General features: G+C 40.2%; 2 protein-coding genes across 2 annotated transcripts; one reads left to right on the top strand and one right to left on the bottom strand.

The window, feature by feature from the left end:
• The first annotated feature begins 16,561 nt into the window (after window positions 1-16,561).
• On the top strand, window positions 16,562-17,112 carry LOC114378209 (auxin-induced protein 15A-like). The gene has a single exon (XM_028336758.1). The coding sequence runs from the start codon at window positions 16,662-16,664 to the stop codon at window positions 16,932-16,934; it is 273 nt and encodes a 90-aa protein (XP_028192559.1). The 5' UTR covers window positions 16,562-16,661; the 3' UTR covers window positions 16,935-17,112.
• Window positions 17,113-18,311: 1,199 nt separating this feature from the next.
• Window positions 18,312-18,836, bottom strand: LOC114379561 (auxin-induced protein X10A-like). The gene has a single exon (XM_028338239.1). The coding sequence runs from the start codon at window positions 18,747-18,749 to the stop codon at window positions 18,471-18,473; it is 279 nt and encodes a 92-aa protein (XP_028194040.1). The 5' UTR covers window positions 18,750-18,836; the 3' UTR covers window positions 18,312-18,470.
• Window positions 18,837-19,301: the final 465 nt, after the last annotated feature.

Raw genomic sequence — 19,301 nt, 5'->3', positions numbered from 1 at the left:
GATCGTCAATGGACAGGCGCTAAGCAAGGCGTTAAGTTCGAAGATGCAGAATCTGTTACGTGCGCTAAGGGTGGGCCACGCAATAAGCGCGCGATCCAACAGAAACACATGCTAAGCCTGCAGCTTGCGCTAAGCGCATGATCTGAATGCGCTAAGCGCGAGGTGTTGCGCTAAGCGTTCTTACGAAGGCCCAAAGCCCACTTCAGCAGCTATAAATAGAGAGCTAGTCCAAGGGAAACAACAGATCTCGCTTCAGAGCACTTCTCTCAGCATTCTAAGCCTGAGCTTTCCCTTTTCCCTCTATATTCTTTGTTTTTTTATTACCCCCATTCTTTCTTTCACCCCCAGTTGTAAAGTCCTCAATGGCCATGAGTGGCTAATCCCCTAGCTAGGGCCTGGCAGGCCTAAAAAGCTAGCGATGTATCGTGTACTTCAAGAGTTATTAATGCAAAGAGGATTCATTCCAGGTTTTTCTGTTCTAATTCTTTTCTTTTTATTTTGCATTCATTAGAAGAATCATCGGGAGAGGGTATTTCCTAATAAGGGTTTAAGAATTAATGCATGCATCAGTTTTAGGTGTTATACGCTTGGGAAAGGGTAACACCTAATAGAACATCTTAAGAAAAGAATCATCGGGTTAGCATTGCTAGGCATAGAATGATAACTCAATGCCCATGCATTTAGCAACATCTAGAACTTAACCTTAATGCATTTTAATTATTGAATCTTCGCAAAGGCATTTGGGAGATAGGTAGTTAAAATAGGCTTGTCATCATGAGGCATCAGGGGCAAGTAAGATTAATAGATGTGGGTAGAACTAATACAATTGCATTGGTAATGAATATCATATTTACATGCATCATAGGCCAATTGGGTTTGTCCGGTCTTGGTATTTCTTTTAATTGTTTTTTCTAAAACTATTTGATCTAGTAATAGCAATTTAATTTTGCAACTACTCCTATTTTTACTATTTGTTCTTTACTTGCAAATTGAAAAGTATTCGGTAGAGTGCAATAAAATCCCTGTGGAAACGATACTCGGACTTCCGAGGTTTACTACTTAGAGCGATTTGGTACACTTGCCAAAGTTTCAACAAGTTTTTGGCGTTGTTGCCGAGGATTTTATGTTCGCACTTAATTGCCCTACTATATCAGTTTGTAAGCCCAACTCTTCTTTTCTTGGCTTATTCTTTTAGTATTCTTTCTCTTCTCTTCTATTCTTTCTTTCTCCCATAATTGCACGGGTAGTGCCTTTTTGTTTTTATGCGACTTAGAACTGCATCTGGAGACGTTGTCCCTATCAACTTGGAAATTGAAGCTACTTGTCGGTGTAACAACGCTGCAAGAAGAAGAAGGGAACAAGACACAAAAGGAAGCAGTTACACCTCACCTCCTCTTTCTCCACATCACACTAAAATGGACGGGGAACCGGCACGAAGAGTCACACTAGACGGCTTTTCTAATACCGCCACTCCTTAGTTCTTCAAAAGTATTGCAAGGCCGGAGGTTCAAGCAGCCAATATCTCATACCCGCACTCCCTTATTCTGTTAATTCAAGGGAACCTCTTCCATGGTCATCCAAGCAAAGATCCATATGCTCATCTAGCCTCATACATAGAAATATGCAACACCGTCAAAATCACAGGAGTCCCAGAAGATGCAATACGCCTTAACCTCTTCTCCTTTTCCCTAGAAGGAGAGGAAAAACGATGGTTGCACTCTTTCATAGGTAACAGTTTAAGAACCTGGGAAGAAGTAGTGGAAAAATTCTTAAAGAAGTACTTTCTAGAGTCAAAGACCGTCGTAGGGAAGATGGAGATTTCTTCTTTCCATCAATTGTCGGATGAATCCCTTAGCAAAGCACTAGACCGTTTCCACGGATTGTTAAGAAAAGCACCGACACACGGATACAGTGAGCCAGTACAACTAAACATATTCATCGATGGCTTGCGGCCTCAATCGAAACAGCTACTAGATGCATCCGCAGGAGGGAAGATCAAACTGAAGACTCCCGAGGAAGCGATGGAGCTCATCGAGAACATGGCGGCTAGCGATTAAGCAATCCTTCGTGATCGTACCCATGTTCCCATGAAAAGAAGTCTCTTGGACCTCAGCACGCAGGACGCGACTTTGGCACAAAACATGTAGTTGACGAGGCAGATATAAGCCTTTACCGAAACCCTCAACAATTTGCCTTAACAACTACAAGCGGTAAGGTCTTCCCACTCTTCTGTTTTGCAGGTAGAAGCTGCCCCACATACGGAGGAACCTATGAGCCTGGACAATGTATAAGCCAACAGGACACCTCTCGAGAAGTAAACTATATAGGCATACCTAATTGCGGATTCCAGGGTTACAACCAGGGGAACTCATCCGGATTCCACCAAGGGGCAGCAGGATTCAATCACGGGCCACCGGGATTCAATGAAGGAAGAAACTTCATGCAAGGTTCAGGGTCGAGGAATCAGGGAAACCAATATAAGGAGCAAAGGAACCAACAACCATACCAACCGCCTTACTAGCACCCTAGGCAAGGACCGAATCAGCAAGAAAAGCCGACCAATATAGACGCACTACTACTGCAATTCATCTAGGAGTCACGATCACATCAAAAGAGCACTGATGCAGCTATTCGGAATCTGGAAGTTCAAATGGGCCAATTGGCACATGACAATGCCGAACGGCCCACTAGAACTTTCGGGGCTAACACAGAGAAAAACACAAAGGAAGAATGCAAGGCAGTGCTGACTCGAGGGTAAAGAAGAGCACAAGAGGAGGGTGAGGTTGAAGAAGAAGACCGGCCAGAGGAAGAAAGGACAGAGACACCAGAAGAAAGGACAGAGGAAGAAGAGAAGGTGGCATCGCCACCTAAGACCAAGAGCCAGAGAGCAAGGGAAGCCAAGAAGGAAGAACCACTAGCCCTACTATAGGATCTCCCATATCCTATGGTACCCACCAAGAAGAACAAGGAGCGTTACTTCAGACGTTTCTTGGAAATATTCAAAGGGCTGGAGATCACTATGCCATTCGGGGAAGCCTTACAGCAGATACCCCTCTACTCCAAATTTATGAAAGACATCCTCACCAAGAAGGGGAAGTACATTGACAACGAGAACATTGTGGTAGGGGGCAACTGCAACGCAATAATACAGAGGAAGCTATCCAAGAAGTTTAAGGACCCCAGAAGTGTTACCATCCCGAGCACCATAGGGAAGGAAGCGGTAAACAAGGCCCTCATTGATCTATGAGCAACTATCAATATGATGCCCTTGTCAATGTGCAAAAGAATCAGGAATTTGAAGATAGATCCCACCAAGATGACGCTTCAAGTAGCAGACCGCTTGATCACAAGACCATACGGGGTGGTAGAAGATGTCCTAGTCAAGGTACGCCACTTCACTTTTCCGGTGGACTTTGTCATAATGGATATCGAAGAAGACACAAACATTCCCCTCATCTTAGACATACCCTTCATGTTGACTGCCAACTGTGTGGCGGATATGGGGAATGGGAACTTTGTTCAAGGCAATGAAGTACCCACAGGAGGATTGGAAGTGCTTCAGAATGGAGGAGATAGATAAGGAAGACGTCAGTATTCTCGAGACACCACGGTCTTCGCTGGAGAAAGCAATGGTAAATGCTCTAGACTGTCTAACCAGTGAAGAAGAAGAAGATCTAAAGACTTGCTTGGAAGACTTGGATCGACAAGACAGTATTCCTGAGGGAGAAGCCAGATATGAGACGCTAGAGAAGGAAGTTCCGTCCGAGAAGAAGAAGATAGAGTTAAAGATATTGCTCAATCATATGAAGTATGTGTTCTTGGAGGAAGATAAACCTGTAGTAATCAGTAACGCACTCACAGCAGAGGAGGAAAGCAGGTTGGTAGATGTCCTCAAGAAACACAGGGAAGCAATTGGATGGCACATATCGGATCTCAAGGAAATTAGCCTTGCTTACTACATGCATAGGATAATGATGGAGGAGGACTACAAGCCAGTCCGACAACCCTAGAGGCGGCTGAATCCAACAATGAAGGATGAGGTAAGAAAGGAGGTACTCAAGCTCTTGGAGGCTGGGCTCATATACCCCATCTTTGACAGCGCTTGGGTAAGCCCAGTACAGGTGGTTCCCAAGAAAGGTGGAATGACAGTGGTCCGAAATGAGAAGAATAACTTGATACCAACACGAACTGTCACTGGCTGGCGAATGTGTATCGACTATCGCAAGCTGAATGAAGCCACACGGGAGGACCATTTCCCTTTACCTTTCATGGATCAGATGCTGGAGAGACTTGCATGGTAGGCATACTACTGTTTCTTGGATGGATACTCGGGATACAACCAGATTGCGGTAGACCCCAGAGATCAGGAGAAGACGGCCTTTACATTCCCCATTAGCGCCTTTGCTTACAGAAGGATGCCATTCGGGTTATGTAATGCACCAGCCATATTTCAGAGGTGCATGCTGGCCACAAGATCTCAGCCAAAGGGATTGAGGTTGATCGAGCGAAGATAGACGTCATCGAGAAGCTGCCACCACCACTTAATGTTAAAGGTGTCAGAAGTTTCTTAGGGCATGCAGGTTTGTACAGGAGGTTTATGAAGGATTTCTCGAAGATTGCCAGGCCCCTAAGTAACCTGCTGAATAAAGATGTGGTTTTCAAGTTTGATGAAGAATGTTCAGCAGCATTCCAGACACTGAAGAATAAGCTCACCACTGCACCAGTAATGATTGCACCCGACTGCAATAAAGATTTTGAACTAATGTGTGATGCCAATGATTATGCAGTAGGAGCAGTTCTGGGACAGAGGCACGACAAGGTATTTCATGCCATCTATTATGCTAGCAAGGTCCTGAATGAAGCACAGTTGAATTATGCAACCACAGAAAAGGAGATGCTAACCATTGTCTTTGCCTTGGAGAAGTTCAGGTCATACTTGATAGGGTCGAGGGTCACCATTTTCACAGATCATGCTGCCATCAAGCACCTGCTCGCCAAATAGACTCAAAGCCGAGGTTGATTAGATGGGTCCTGCTGTTACAAGAGTTTGACATCATTATCAAGGATTAGAAAGGATCCGAGAATGTGGTAGCCGATCATCTATCTTGGTTAAATAATGAAGAAGTCACCAAGGAAGAACCAGAGGTAAAAGGTGAATTTCCTGATGAGTTTCCTTTGCAGGTTACCGCTAGACCTTGGTTTGCAGACATGGCCAATTACAAAGCCACGGGAGTCAATCCAAAGGAGCTTAGTTGGAGTCAAAGGAAGAAATTCTTGCACGATGCACGCTTCTATGTGTGGGATGATCCTCATCGGTTCACGGCAGGAGCAAATAATTTACTAAGGAGATGCATCACAAAGGAGGAAGCACAAAGCATTCTTTGGCACTACCACAGTTTACTCTATGGCAGTCACCACAGCTGGGACAGAACAACAGCAAAAGTGCTACAATCAAGTTTTTTCTAGCCCTCTATCTTTAAAGATGCTTACGAGTTTGTGCGTTGTTGTGATAAATGCCAGAGAACAGAAGGGATATCTCGAAGAAATGAGATGCCTTTGCAGAATATCATGGAAGTAGAGATCTTTGACTGTTGGGGCATAGACTTCATGGGGCCCCTGCCTTCGTCATATGGAAATGTTTACATCTTGGTAGCTATGGATTACGTCTCCAAATGGGTGGAAGCCATAGCTACGCCGAAGGACGATGCCAGGGTAGTAATCAAATTTCTGAAAAAGAACATTTTTTCCCGTTTCGGAGTCCCACGAGCCTTGATTAGTGATGGGGGAACGCACTTCTGCAACAATCAGTTGAAGAAAGTCTTGGAGCACTATAATGCCCAACATAAGGTGGCCACACCTTATCATCCTCAGACAAATGGCCAAGCAGAAATCTCTAACAGGGAGCTCATGCGAATCCTGGAGAAAATAGTTGCATCATCAAGAAAGGATTGGGCCTTGAAGCTCGATGATACTCTCTGGGCCTTTAGGATAGCGTTCAAGACTCCTATCGGCTTATCGCCATTTCAGCTAGTTTATGGGAAGGCATGCCATTTACCAGTGGAGCTGGAGCACAAAGCATATTGGGCTTTCAAGTTGCTCAACTTCGACAGCAATGCATGCGGGAAAAAGAGGAAGCTACAGATGCTGGAATTAGAAGAGATGAGACTGAATGCCTATGAGTCATCCAGAATTTACAAGCAAAAGACAAAGGCATGTCATGATACGAAGCTACAGAGGAAAGAATTCCAGCCAGGGCAACAAGTATTACTCTTTAACTCGAGGCTAAGTCTATTCCCATGTAAGCTGAAGTCCAAGTGGTCAGAGCCATTTATCATAAAAGAAGTCAGACGTCATGGAGGAGTAGAATTGGTGGACCCAAGAGAAGAGAACTTTGAGAGGAAATGGATCGTCAATGGACAAGGCTTGAAGCCGTACAGTGGAGGACAACTCGAGCGATTGATGACCATCATCTACTTGAATGATCCTTGAGAAGGCCTACTGTCTTGCTAAAGACAATAAACTAAGCGCTGGTTGGGAGGCAACCCAACATATATTTGTAAAAATGTAGTTATTTTTATTTTATGTAAGAAAAAAAATAGGCCCAACAGGTGCAAATAGAAAAAAAGAGAGGTGCAAAAAGCAAAGGCTCAGTAGGTGAAGACAGCAACAGGAGGGGTACCAATTGCAAAACTGAGGTGGGCTGCACGAAGCTACTTGCTAAGCGCCCAGGTATGTTTTCAAAATTTGAATTTTAAACTCTGAAGGGCAACCATGGGACGTTTTCCTTGGGTCGCTTAGCGGCGACCTGCGTGCTAAGCGCGCAAGTCATAAATTACAGGGCAGTTTTTGATACTGCCTGACCCTTCAGCTTCTTTCAAAACATTTTAAATTACTAGCCTCATCATTTTACCTTTTTTCTCTTCTCTGCGCATTCTTACTTCTCCTCTGCACTCTCTCTAAAAGCATACTCCCTTGTTTTGCATTTGTTCACAAGCCCTTCACGAGAAAAAGTGAGATTATGGATCTGGGTTATAACTAAAATACGTGCAGGTGTCAGCACGCTAAGCCTTCCACATAGGCTTAGTGAGAACATGTAACATGGAGAAGAACAGAGGAACGCGCTAAGCTACTGGGAAAGCCACAGAAGGGAAATGATGCACGTGCTTAGCCGGCAACCCGTGCTAAGCGCGCTCATGCATCTGGGCGAACGCGCTAAGTGCCCACCCTTGGCGCTAAGCGCATGCCAGCAGCAGCATGAAGGGGGCGCTAAGTGCGGGGCTGGGCCTTAGGGCCCATTAGATTACTTTTTGATTACTTTCCACACTCTCTACTTCTACTGTCCACACTCCCTTCTGATTACTTTCTGCACCCCCTTCTTTACTGATTGCACCTCTATTCTGATTACTTTTTGCACCTCCCTGATTGCTAACTTCAGTCTGTTTTTCTTGTTTTTTTGTTTCTTGTTTTTTGCACCTCTATTCTGTTTTTCCAATTGGGACTCTTCCTGTTTCTCTTCCGAGATTGCTTGGCACAGATACCAGGATAACATTCAGCTCCGGAACATCCTTCCGGAGAGGAATGTAGAGCTTGGACCAGGGATGTTTGATGAGTTCCTACAGGAACTCCAGAGGCACAGATGGGACCAGGTTTTGACCCGACTTCCAGAGAAGCAAATTGATGTTGCTCTAGTGAAGGAGTTTTACTCCAACCTATATGATCCAGAGGACCACAGTCCGAAGTTTTGTAGGGTTCAAGGACAGGTCGTGTGGTTTGATGCTGAGATGATTAACGACTTCCTCGACACCCCGGTCATCCTGGCATAGGGAGAGGATTACCCAACATACTCTCAGTACCTCCGCACGCCTTCAGACCATGACGCCATCCTATTTGCATTATGTATTCCAGGGGGGGCGATTTGTTCTAAATGTTGATGGGCCCCCTGGAAGCTATTGCGGAAGGATTTGACGACACTCGCTCAGACATGGAGTGTACTTTCTTATTTTAACCTTGCCCCTACTTCTCACACCTATGATATTAATGTTGACAGGGCCCGACTCATCTATGGTTTGGTGATGAAGATGGACCTGGACGAGGGTAGCCTCATTTCTCTTCAGATCAATCAGATCACCCAGTCCAACACTTCTAGGTTTGGGTTCCTAGCGTTGATCAGAACACTGTGTGAGATTCAGGGGGTTGTCTCTGATACCCTGATTTTTTAGTCACTAAGTCCTGTGATCAACCTTGCCGACATTAAGAAGAACTGCTGGAACCCCGCCGATCTATCTATCACATTTCAGGGGACCCGTCGCACACGCACCAGAGCTTCGGCGTCGGCATCAGAGGCCCCTCTTCCATCCCAGCCTCCCCTCTTGGCCTTCTTCCCAGCAACCACGGCCTCCACTTCCATTCACCTCAGCACCTCCAGACATGCATGGACAGATGCTCAGGTTCTTGTACCAGGGTCAGCAGATCATCATTCAGGACCTGCATCGATTGTCCCTACATTTGCAGATGGATCTGCCACTCACGACTCCAGAGGCCTATCGTCAGTTGGTCGCCTGGCCAGGAGACCAGCCCTCCACTGACAGGGGGGAAGAGCCTTCTAGAGTCGCCGCTACTGAGGATCCTGCTGTTGATGAAGACCTCATGGATGACTTGGCTGGCTCTGATTGGGGCCCATGGGTAGACTTGGGTGGAGGCAGCTGATCTTATGTTTTGATGTTTTCTTTTATATTATGTTTTGTGTTCTCTTTTATGTTTTATGTTATGTTTTACGAAGTCTGTTTGGTAATTAAAAAGAGGTAGTAGTAATAATATTAGTATTTCAGTATGTGTTTTTTGAGTAATAAGTGCATGATAACTCAAGCAGTCATAATTCTTTAGTTTGTTCTGAAAGGTTCAAACACTTGAGATGCCACTGATCCTTGGAGAAACACTGGTTCTGGAAGCACAAGTCATGTCATGAAATGGAACATGAATAGCACAGAATGGAAAGGTTAGCTTGATGGAACAAGGTCATAACTGGTACGCTGAATACTTGCTTAAGTCCCGGTGAGAGTGTGAACTTAATTGTGAGAGAAACGCCTGATTTTAAGTTCCTGGTTTTGCATCATTCTTAGACTGCTAGAATAGTTACTTAAGGTGGATATGATCAAAGCCATGTTTGTTTTTTTTACCTACTTAGCCAAAAAGCCAACCCAACATAATTTTACCCCTTGCACCCATGATTGAGCCAACTGATTATTTTGAATTAACCCTTGAGCCAATTAAACAGAATCCTGACCTTTTAGGATTTTAAGAGAGCAAAAATGGGTTATTAAGGTCTTAATTTGGGGGATTTTGGGAAATAGGTAGCCAAGACAATAAGTACATCACACAAAGTAGGACACCTTTTACAAACAGTAGGCCCAATTTTGAAAAAAACAAAAAAAAATATTTAATAAAGGGAAGAAACAAAAGAGCAAGAGAGGTGTCAAAGGTAAAGTGTTGTGGGGAATATCAAATTACAAACACTAAACCAGACACTTGTGAACAGAGGGAAACGCCAACCTTGTTAAGCACGCGATCCAGCAGAAACACACGCTAAGCCTGCAACTCGCGCTAAGTGCGATTACGAAGGCCCAAAGCCCACTTCAGCAGCTATAAATAGAGAGCCAGCCCAAGGGAAACAACACATCTCACCTCAGAGCACTTCTCTCAGCATTCTAAGCCTGAGCTCTCCCTTTTCTCTCTATACTCTTTTTTTTATTACCCTCATTCTTTCTTTCACCCCCAGTTGTAAAGCCCTCAATGGCCATGAAGGGCTAATCCCCTAGCTAGGGCCTAGCAGGCCTAAAAAGCCAAAGATGTATGGTGTATTTCAAGACTTATCAAAGCAAAGAGGATTCATTCCAGGTTTTTCTGTTCTAATTCTTTTCTTTTTATCTTGCATTCATTTGAAGAATCATCGGGAGAGGGTATTTCCTAATAAGGGTTTAAGAATTAATGCATGCATCAGTTTTAGGGGTTATACGCTTGGGAAAGGGTAACACCTAATAGAACATCTAAAGAAAAGAATCATCGGGTTAGCATTGCTAGGCATAGAATGATAACTCAATGCCTATGCATTTAGCAACATCTAGAACTTAACCTTAATGCATTTTAATTATTGAATCTTCGCAAAGGCATTTGGGAGATATGTAGTTAAAATAGGCTTGTCATCGTGAGGAATCAGGGGAAAGTAAGATTAATAGATGTGGGTAGAACTAATACAATTGCATTGGGAATGAATATCATATTTACATGCATCGTTGGCCAATTGGGTTTGTCCGGTCTTGGCATTTTTATTAATTGTTTTTCTAAAACTATTTGATCTAATAATAACAATTTACTTTTGCAACTATTCCTGTTTTTACTATTTGTTCTTTACTTACAAATTGAAAAGTATTCGGTAGAGTGCAATAAAATCCCTATGGAAACGATACTCGGACTTCCGAGGTTTACTACTTAGAGCGATTTGGGACACTTGCCAAAGTTTCAACAAGTATGATACAGGAATCACAAATCGCTTCATTTTCTCTCTGACAGAGACTGCAAGATAGCCTTATGGTGCACCCAACGATTTTGATGCCTTTCTGATGCCAGGTAAACAAAAACCCATTGTTGTATTGATTTGAGAAGATAATGGTTTAAGAGAAGTTTTAAGAATTTTAAATTTTGAACTCTTTATGATGGGAATGATTTGTGTTGGTCCTTACTGCTTTCAGCCATGAATATATATATAGGTGAAAGGATATGCTTGAAACCATTAATTGGGTACTTAAATTATTTTTGAATGAGGGACATCAGATAGAGTCATGAGACCAAAATGAGAGACATGGCATATGGGGTGTTGTCTTAGAGAACTTTCTTAAGAATCAACGGAACAAGTTATTGTAGACAACATGAGTCCCACCTTCTGGATCTAAGAAAAAGAAAGTGTAATATGATCTTGTTGACACTAGATTATTTAGGGTGGTGGGGGCCAGAAACATCATTTATACGAATTTCATGCAGTGTTGCTTATAATTTAACATACAAAAAACTGTGGTTGATAAGGCCTCATGCATTATTCAATGTCGGTTCTCTTCTTATCTCCACAGTTTCAGAGGTATAAAGATCTAGAGACAGCTTGTTAGGAGCAGAGTATGAGAAATTGGTTTCGAGGGTCCAGTACCTCCAGAGAAAGAAGGAAGATAAGCCTAAGCTTTTTCATTCATATCCCTTGCTAGTTATTACATAGCTATATATATAGCAATTCTTGCTAACAGAATTGCACAAAACGTGCTAGGGAATATTACAATTAACAGAATGCGATTATGCCTGTCCCCTAATAGCACTACACAACAAGATCATTATCCTACCCTCTGCCAGCTCAGCCACGAATCTATTTTCCTTTTGGACCTTAGCAGGCCTGTTTCTTCCTTCTGCAATTCCTTCTTCCTATCACAACTCCCCATGCCTTTGTCCCTCAATTGGTGTCTTGATTCCTATCATAGCCCTTATATATATATATATATATATATATATATATATATATATATATATATATCCAGGGATGCAAGCACTTGGGATCAACACAAATCATTGGCATCCCGAAGTATTCCAAGTTCAAACACTTGCATTGTATTAACATCCCCATTTTTGAACGAGCATTTTCTTCTCGAGTCTCGACACATAAAAAAAAATTCCACCGTGTTTAACAAACCAAATATCTACTATCGCTCTGTGGGTGTGCATTCAATATGATTACCTTAAACTGTATGTTGGAGAGAAAAAGAAGCAGTTTGTGATCCCTATGTATGGGTTGAAGCAAATTTCATTCAAAGACTTACTGAGCCAAGCTGAGCAAGAATTTGGGTATAATAATCATGCAATGGGTGGTCTTGCAATTCCCGGCAGATAAGATATGTTCTTAGATATCACTTCTTGATCACTTGAATAGGGGCTAACATTGCAAAAATAAGATTGACCTAGACTGTTAGTATTTTAGGGGAATTGTAAATTGGTTAGTTGTTGAATGGTAGTTAGTGGCGTGGGATATAATTAGGTGTAGTTAGAAAATTAGTGTGGGAAAGATTTAGTAAGTGTGTATTGATTTCTCAAACTCATTTACAATGGAGTGCATATTACATATTTATAGGCACCCTCCACCACCTACTACCTGTGTTGGTGAACTATTAAATAAAATTATACATTATTCTAGCATTTTCTAAATTAAGAACTATCGAGACATTTCTATTACATGTATGTGGCTACTATAGCTTTATAGAAAAAGCTAGATTTATTAAGACAATTCTATAGCTTTCTTTATAGTCATTCTGAAATGTCTAGAAATTTGCTGCACTTTCAACACTTCTCCTTGATGCATATTTCGGTAACTCCAAATTTGGTCCATGGTAGCTTGAATTTTGTTCTTGACATTACCTTTGTAAAGATGTTTGTAACTTGGTCTTTTGCCTTGTAGTACTCATGTTTGATTTGCTTAGTTGGCTCTGCTTCTTTGAAGATTCTTTGTAGCAAATGACTTTCGTCCACTCCATGTGTCAATAGGAGTCTTGTCTTGCACTGTCTTAGTTGGACATCTATTGAGTATGTAGAATGCAACGTAAACTGCTTATGCCCAAAATGTTTTAGGAAAACCTTTTTTCTTTAGCATTGATCTTGCCATCTCCATTTTGTTGCGAATAGCATGCGACTGTAAGTTGTTGCTCAATGCTATCATCTTAATTCACCCCCCTCTTAAGTTATTGAGACCACTTGTCCAACAATTTAGACGCGGTTAGGAACCTTATTAAGCGACAACGTTCCATGCTCGTAGAATTGTCACCCACCCAAGCTGAGATGCGCCACTACCTAAGCCTTCATGAACCTGCAAATCAATTTCCGCAGCAGATGATGGCAGCAGTGCATGGCGGCAAAGACTAAAATCAGACAGGTTTTGTTGCAAACATGGAGATGAAGCGATTGATGGTCATGGTTTCTTGGTTCACGGCTGGAGTTGACCAAAAAAAAGGAAGAGAAAAAATTGTTAAGGTTTATGAAAGAGCAGAAAGAGAGAACCAAAGGAAGGTTGAACATCATTGTTGTTGTTGTTGCGAGCATTTTCCTATTGTAGCTAGCCCTCACAAGTGACTGTGGTAGAACAGGAGTAGCGGAGCTTATCCAGCATGGGGGTGTCAAAGAAGAAGGAGAGGTCAGTGTGGCTAAGGGAGGTGAGGAGGGAAGGGGGGATGTTGTGGTTAATGACGTCGAAGGCGCCCTAGTGATGTCAAGCATGTGGTAGAGGAGGAGTCGGATAGTGAGAAATGAGGTGTTAGATTGTGAGAGGGAGAGTGAGAAACGAGAGAGTAGAGTGGGAGATAAAGATTAAAAACAAAGATTTCGAAGACGGTTTTACGAAAAACGTCTTGGAATAACAATCATTCTAAGATGGTTTTCGCGAAATCATCGTAGAAAGATAGTTTCCAAGACGTTTTTTTATCTCATATTTACAAAATTGTCAGCGCATAACATTCTAAGACGGTTCCATGTAACAACACAAAGAAATGGCTATTTCTTGACAGTGCATTGTAGAAAACAATTTTTTTAGTAGTGGTATATGTCTATATATAGTATTGACAGTGTTATCAACACAAAGAAATGTTCTAAGGAATATGAATTTGTCGTTCTAATGGTCTTTCCCCCCTCTTTCTTGAGAAAAGGAGATCTTTAGATGTTGAGGAAATGCCTATTGTACAAGTCATCACATTCGTAAAGTATCAAAATTCAAATATTTCTTTCATATACAAGAACTTTATTATTAGTATATTATTTGTTGTGTAGAGCAACAAAAAACTATGGGTTTCCGCATACACGGTATTTTTAGATGGGATACAGTTTCTACAAACAAAGCAGCCAGCAAGAAGCTTGAAGTACCAAAAGGCTATCTTGCAGTCTATGTTGGAGGTAAGATGAGACGGTTTATGATTCTAGTATCATACTAACCTGCATTTCAACAATTACTTAGTCAAGCTGAAGAAGAATTTGGATATGATCATCCAACTGACGGTCTAACAATACATGCACGGAGGATGAGTTCCTAAATGTCACCTCTCACTTGAATGAGCTGTAAATCATGCTATTACAGACCGAGATAGACTAGATGAGACATTTGTATAGAAGGCACTTTTGTTTATTATAAGGATTATCCATTATTTATTCATGTATAATCCAATTGAAAGGTTGAAACCTGTTTCCTGAATGAGAATGCACACTAGACATTGTTTGCTTTTGCCAAATCTTAATTAATTTTAATATATAAAACTGTGTCATTATCAAATTTAAGTTGATATATATATATGCTATCAGCTTATATTGGGGATTAAGTGAAGTAGTTCAGTTGGAGGTGTCGATCAAACTTGATAGTGGTTCCTAGTTGTTGCTGCTTCTGTAATGTATTTCAATCGACAACACATTTTTCCTGATACAGTTTTAGTCACTTGTTGCTAGATTTATTTATAATAAGTGGACAGAAAATAAGAACTACAATCCACACAGTTTGAACGAACAATAAAGAGTTATTCTATCATCCATGGGCAGTTATTTCACCCTTTATAATTTATTTTCAGTTTGTAGATGAGATTTTAGATATCTGACATTGAAGTCCGTCTGTAAAATGTTTTTGGCTGATAATTTATGATATAGATATGGCAAGTCATAATTGTTACACAGCTAGACCTATTAATTTAGTTTAAGGATAGTTTTTCTTTATTTGGTTTGAATACTTAAACCTGTGCTTCTTGAAAGTTGGATAGAAGTTAAAGTTCATAGTTTAATTTAATCTAAAAGACATAGGTTATGGAAAAGAATTGGTTCTTTGACTTCTCCAGATATAGGGTTATAGATAATAAGCCATAAGATAATTCATGATGGTATAAGAGAACTTTTGTTACAAGAGTAGACCAGGTTTATTCAAGGAAAAAATAAGCCTTGATGTTAAGTCCAGTTTTATGTTGCGCCAGTTTTGGCAGGGTGGGTACCTCGTCTGTTTAGGGTTCTAGAAAGTGGAAACTTCAATTTTTATTTTCCTAGTATATTTGTTAATAAAATATATTTTGTTTGTCCCACATGAAAAAATTAGGTTTAATTTAATTTTTCACACCTCGAATATAGTCCGTTTTTAAAAAACTACCTAACATTCATTTTTTTCCCCTTAGATATGTGGAAAATTTTTGTGTTTCATGGTTAGGTAATTTCTTAAAAACGGACTATATTTCAAATTTGAAAAACTTAATTAAGCCAAAAAATTATTTTCTCTGGTGTCCTAGGAAAAATAGTTTTGCTCTCCCCTTGTTAGGAATCATGTGTAATGCTTTCTATTCCCGCTTTAAAATTTAAGTCAGGCTTTTTAACCGGATTCAACCTTGCTCCTATTGAGAGAACTGAACATTGATTGTAATTAACAGAAAATACCGAGGAGCTGCTTGAGTAGTTGAATTCATTCATTACACAAAAAAAATGATAAACTGTGATTATGTTTCTTTTCCCTCTTTCTAAAGAAAGGAATATATCTTTACAAGTTGAGAAGATGCCTATTCCACAAAAATGTCTCCACTAATCTATGTTGGTCTCCTAAAGTGTGGGTTTTTATTGTCAATTCAAGCAAGAAGTTATACATAGGAAGATATCTGCACTGCAAGGAATTGTGAAGCCACCCATGGGATGGTAATATCCAAATTCTTCCTCAGCATGACTCAACAAGTCCTGGAATGAAGGTTGGTTCAAGTACGATACAGGAATGACAAACTGGTTCTTTTTCTTTCCGACATAGATTGCAAGATAGCCCTTTGGCGCATCCACTGCCTTGGAGATGCTTGATTTGCTGCAAACAATGCGTTTCTAACTCCTGGTAAACGAAAACCCAATGTGGTATTGATTTGAGGTGCAAATTGTTTAAGAAAAGTCTTGAGAATTTTGAATTTGGAATGCTTCAGAATGTGAATGATTTGTGTTGGTCCTAAATACTTGCAGCCATGAATATATATAGATAAAAGGATATGTAAGAAACCATTAATTGGTTACCTGAATTATTGGTGGAGGGGTGTGAGATAGGAGTCATGCATGGGACCAAAGGCGAGATAAGGCATGTGGTGTTGTCTTAGAGGACTTTCTTAAGTTGCAACGTAACATATTACAGTAGATAATACAAGTGCCACCTTCTGGATCTATGAAAAAGAAAGTCTAATTGGATCATTTTGACACTTATTCAGGGTGGCGGTTTGGGCCGGAAACATCATTTTTGCAATCGTCATTCAATGTTTCTCAGAAACTGACATATATAAAAATGTGGTTCATAGTGCCTCATAATATGATCATGCATTCAATGTTGGTTCTCTTATTATCTCCTCAGTTTAAGAGCTATGAAGTCCTAAAGGACAGCCCCACATGCCTTGTCTCTCATTTGGTCCCTTGACTCATATCTCACACCCCTCCACCAATAATTCAAGTAACCAATAAATAGTTTCTTACATATCCTTTTATCTCTATATATTCATTGCTGCATTAATTTAGGACCAATAAAAATCATTCACATCCTGAAGCAGTGAAAAATAAAAATTCTCAAGAGTTCTCCTAAAGCATCGTCTTCCCAAATCAATACCACAATGGGTTTTCATTTGCCTGGTATCAGAAAGGCATTGTTTGCAGTGAATCAAGCATCTTCAAAAGCCATTCATGTGCCAAAGGGCTATCTTGAAGTATATGTCGGAGAGAACATGAAGCGGTTTGTGATCCCTGTGTCATACTTGAACCAACCTTCCTTCCAAGACTTGTTGAGTCAAGCTGAGGAAGAATTTGGGTATGATCATCCCATGGGTGGCCTTGCAATTCCTTGCAGCGAAGATGTTTTCCAATGTATAACTTCTTGCTTGAATTGACAATAAATCTCACACTTTAGGAGACTGACATAGATTAGGGTAGACATTTTGTACTGTAGGCGTCTTCTCAACTTGTAAAGATCTCTCTTTCTCGAGTAAGAGAAAAGAAACAGAATAACAATATCAAATAATATTATATTTTTGTGAGTGATGACAATGAATTCATCTACTCAAGCAACTTCTCTGTGCTTTCTGTTTATTAGTTTCAACATCCACCTCTCTGTGGACGAGCAATGTTGAATTCTGTATAAAAACCCGACTTTGTTCTTTGAGTTTTCAAAGCAGAAATAGAACACATGATTCCCTGCAAGAGTAGAGCAAAAGTATTTTTCCTAGGACCCCACGGAAAGACAAGTTAATTTGGGAGAAAGTCAAAATATATTTATTAATAAATATTCATATGAAATTAAAATATTGAGGTTCTAAGGCTTCAAACACATGAGGTGCTTCCCGGTCGATTCAGGTGAAAAGTAACAACTTTATGTTTTTGATTGAATAGCACTGGCCTACTACTGTAGCAAAAGCTTTCAGTGATACCATTATGTATGGTGCGGCTTCGCATCTATAATCCTGCATCTGCAGTTGTCAAAGAACCAATGCTTTTTCATAACTTGTGCCTTTTATATAAAATGAAACTGACCTTTCAAACCAGATAAACAAGTTGCCTTAAAGCAAAGCTATAGGTTTAGGTTAGTAAAAAATATGACTAATATTTGTATCATTACAAAATATTAATACAGCTGGACTTGGAATTAAGAGATCTAGTTCGTGAATTCAAAATTTATGAACAGACATATATTGTAAATGGAGAAATAGTTAGCAATTTAAAACTATTTATTACTCATTGAAACAGTGTACATCGGAGTAATTCCTATTTCATGTCCACCTAACTTTGTAACATCTTCATCCATTGCTGTTGTGAATTTTGGAGCAATACCAGAGTAGAAACAATCCATTTTTTTCTGTGCAAGGAACAACTCATAATCCATGCGAAGGAGTGAATTGTTTAGGACAATGGAAGAACCGGTGCCCCTTGGAAAATGATAATGATTTTGCAGTGATAAAAGATTGGGAGGGAGTACTAAATTAAACGAAGATACAAAATTCTTATGTGGTGATGAAAGCAAGAATTGAATGATACGAGCCACATATTATAAAAAAATCTAGCAACAATTGGTTGAAAGGAGTTACAGGTTCGGCTTAAGGAGGTATATTGAAATACATTAGGGAAGCAGTAACATCCCTTATCAAGGTTGGTCAATATCTCCAACAAATTTACTGCACTTAAACCCTGGTATAAGCTGGTAGCCTGATATATGTCAACTTAAATTAGATAAAGATACTGTTGTATTTGTGATTTGACAAAAGCAAAAAGTGTTTAGGCAATATCTTGTGTTGCATTCTCATTCAGGAAACAAGTTTAAACTTCCAACAGAATTATACAAGGAAACCAAATAAAAAATCCTCAAAAAACAAAGGAAAATTCCTTCTATTCAAATTTGCCTCATCTAATCTATCTGTCTCCATTAGCATGGTTTATAAGTCATTCAAGTTAGAGGTGATACTTAAGAACTCATCCTCCTTGCATGGTATTGTGAGACCACCCATTGGATGGTCATACCCAAATTCTTCTTCAGCTTGATTCAACAAATCTTGAAAGGAAGGTTGTTTCAAGTATGACATGGGGATAACAAACCGCTTCATTTTCTCTCCAACATAGACTGCAAGGTAACCCTTTGGGACATCCTCAACTTTAGAAGATGCTTGGTTTGAAGAAAAGGACGCCTTTCTGAAACCAGGAAGACGAAAACCCATTGTTGTATGTGTTGAAACATGGGAAGAGAAATGTCAAGAAAGACTGGTAAGTATGATACAAGTTTTTGAACTTCAAATGCTTTAGGATGTGAAATATTTTTTTTGTCCTAAATGCTTGCAGCCATGAATATATATATAGATAAAAGAATTTCTAACAAATCTTTGGATAACTGAATTATTGTGTGGGGAAGGCTGAAGGCTATGAGATAAGACTAATGGGACCAAGGGAGACAAGGGCATATGGTGTTGCCTTGGAAAAGAATGGAATAGATGAATAATGCCAAACCAGCGAGATATAATGGCCAATGATCTCTCGCTATCTGTTGCCTTATAATTTCATGAGCCAGAAAATACCTTCCAGCTGTACTTAAACATAATGTGAACAAAACATGTCCAAAGCATGTGTACAAAATTATGGAATACCAAATAATTCATAAACAAAAGGTTAGGTTTAGGTACGTTTCATTTGGTAATAAATGGAGGGCTTGATGGCCATTGTTTGATAAGGCTTTAATTTATCATCCTTGATAAAGGCACTGAACACAAACCCAT

This window comes from Glycine soja, chromosome 12 (genome assembly GCF_004193775.1).
Source record: "Glycine soja cultivar W05 chromosome 12, ASM419377v2, whole genome shotgun sequence".
NCBI lineage: Eukaryota > Viridiplantae > Streptophyta > Magnoliopsida > Fabales > Fabaceae > Glycine > Glycine soja.
This window is presented reverse-complemented; position numbering and strand designations above follow the sequence as displayed.

Bases quoted from the DNA above. Each gene is read 5' to 3' on its own strand.
- LOC114378209 (XM_028336758.1), top strand. From the start codon at position 16,662: ATGGGTTTTCATTTGCCTGGTATCAGAAAGGCATTGTTTGCAGTGAAT.
- LOC114379561 (XM_028338239.1), bottom strand. From the start codon at position 18,749: ATGGGTTTTCGTCTTCCTGGTTTCAGAAAGGCGTCCTTTTCTTCAAAC.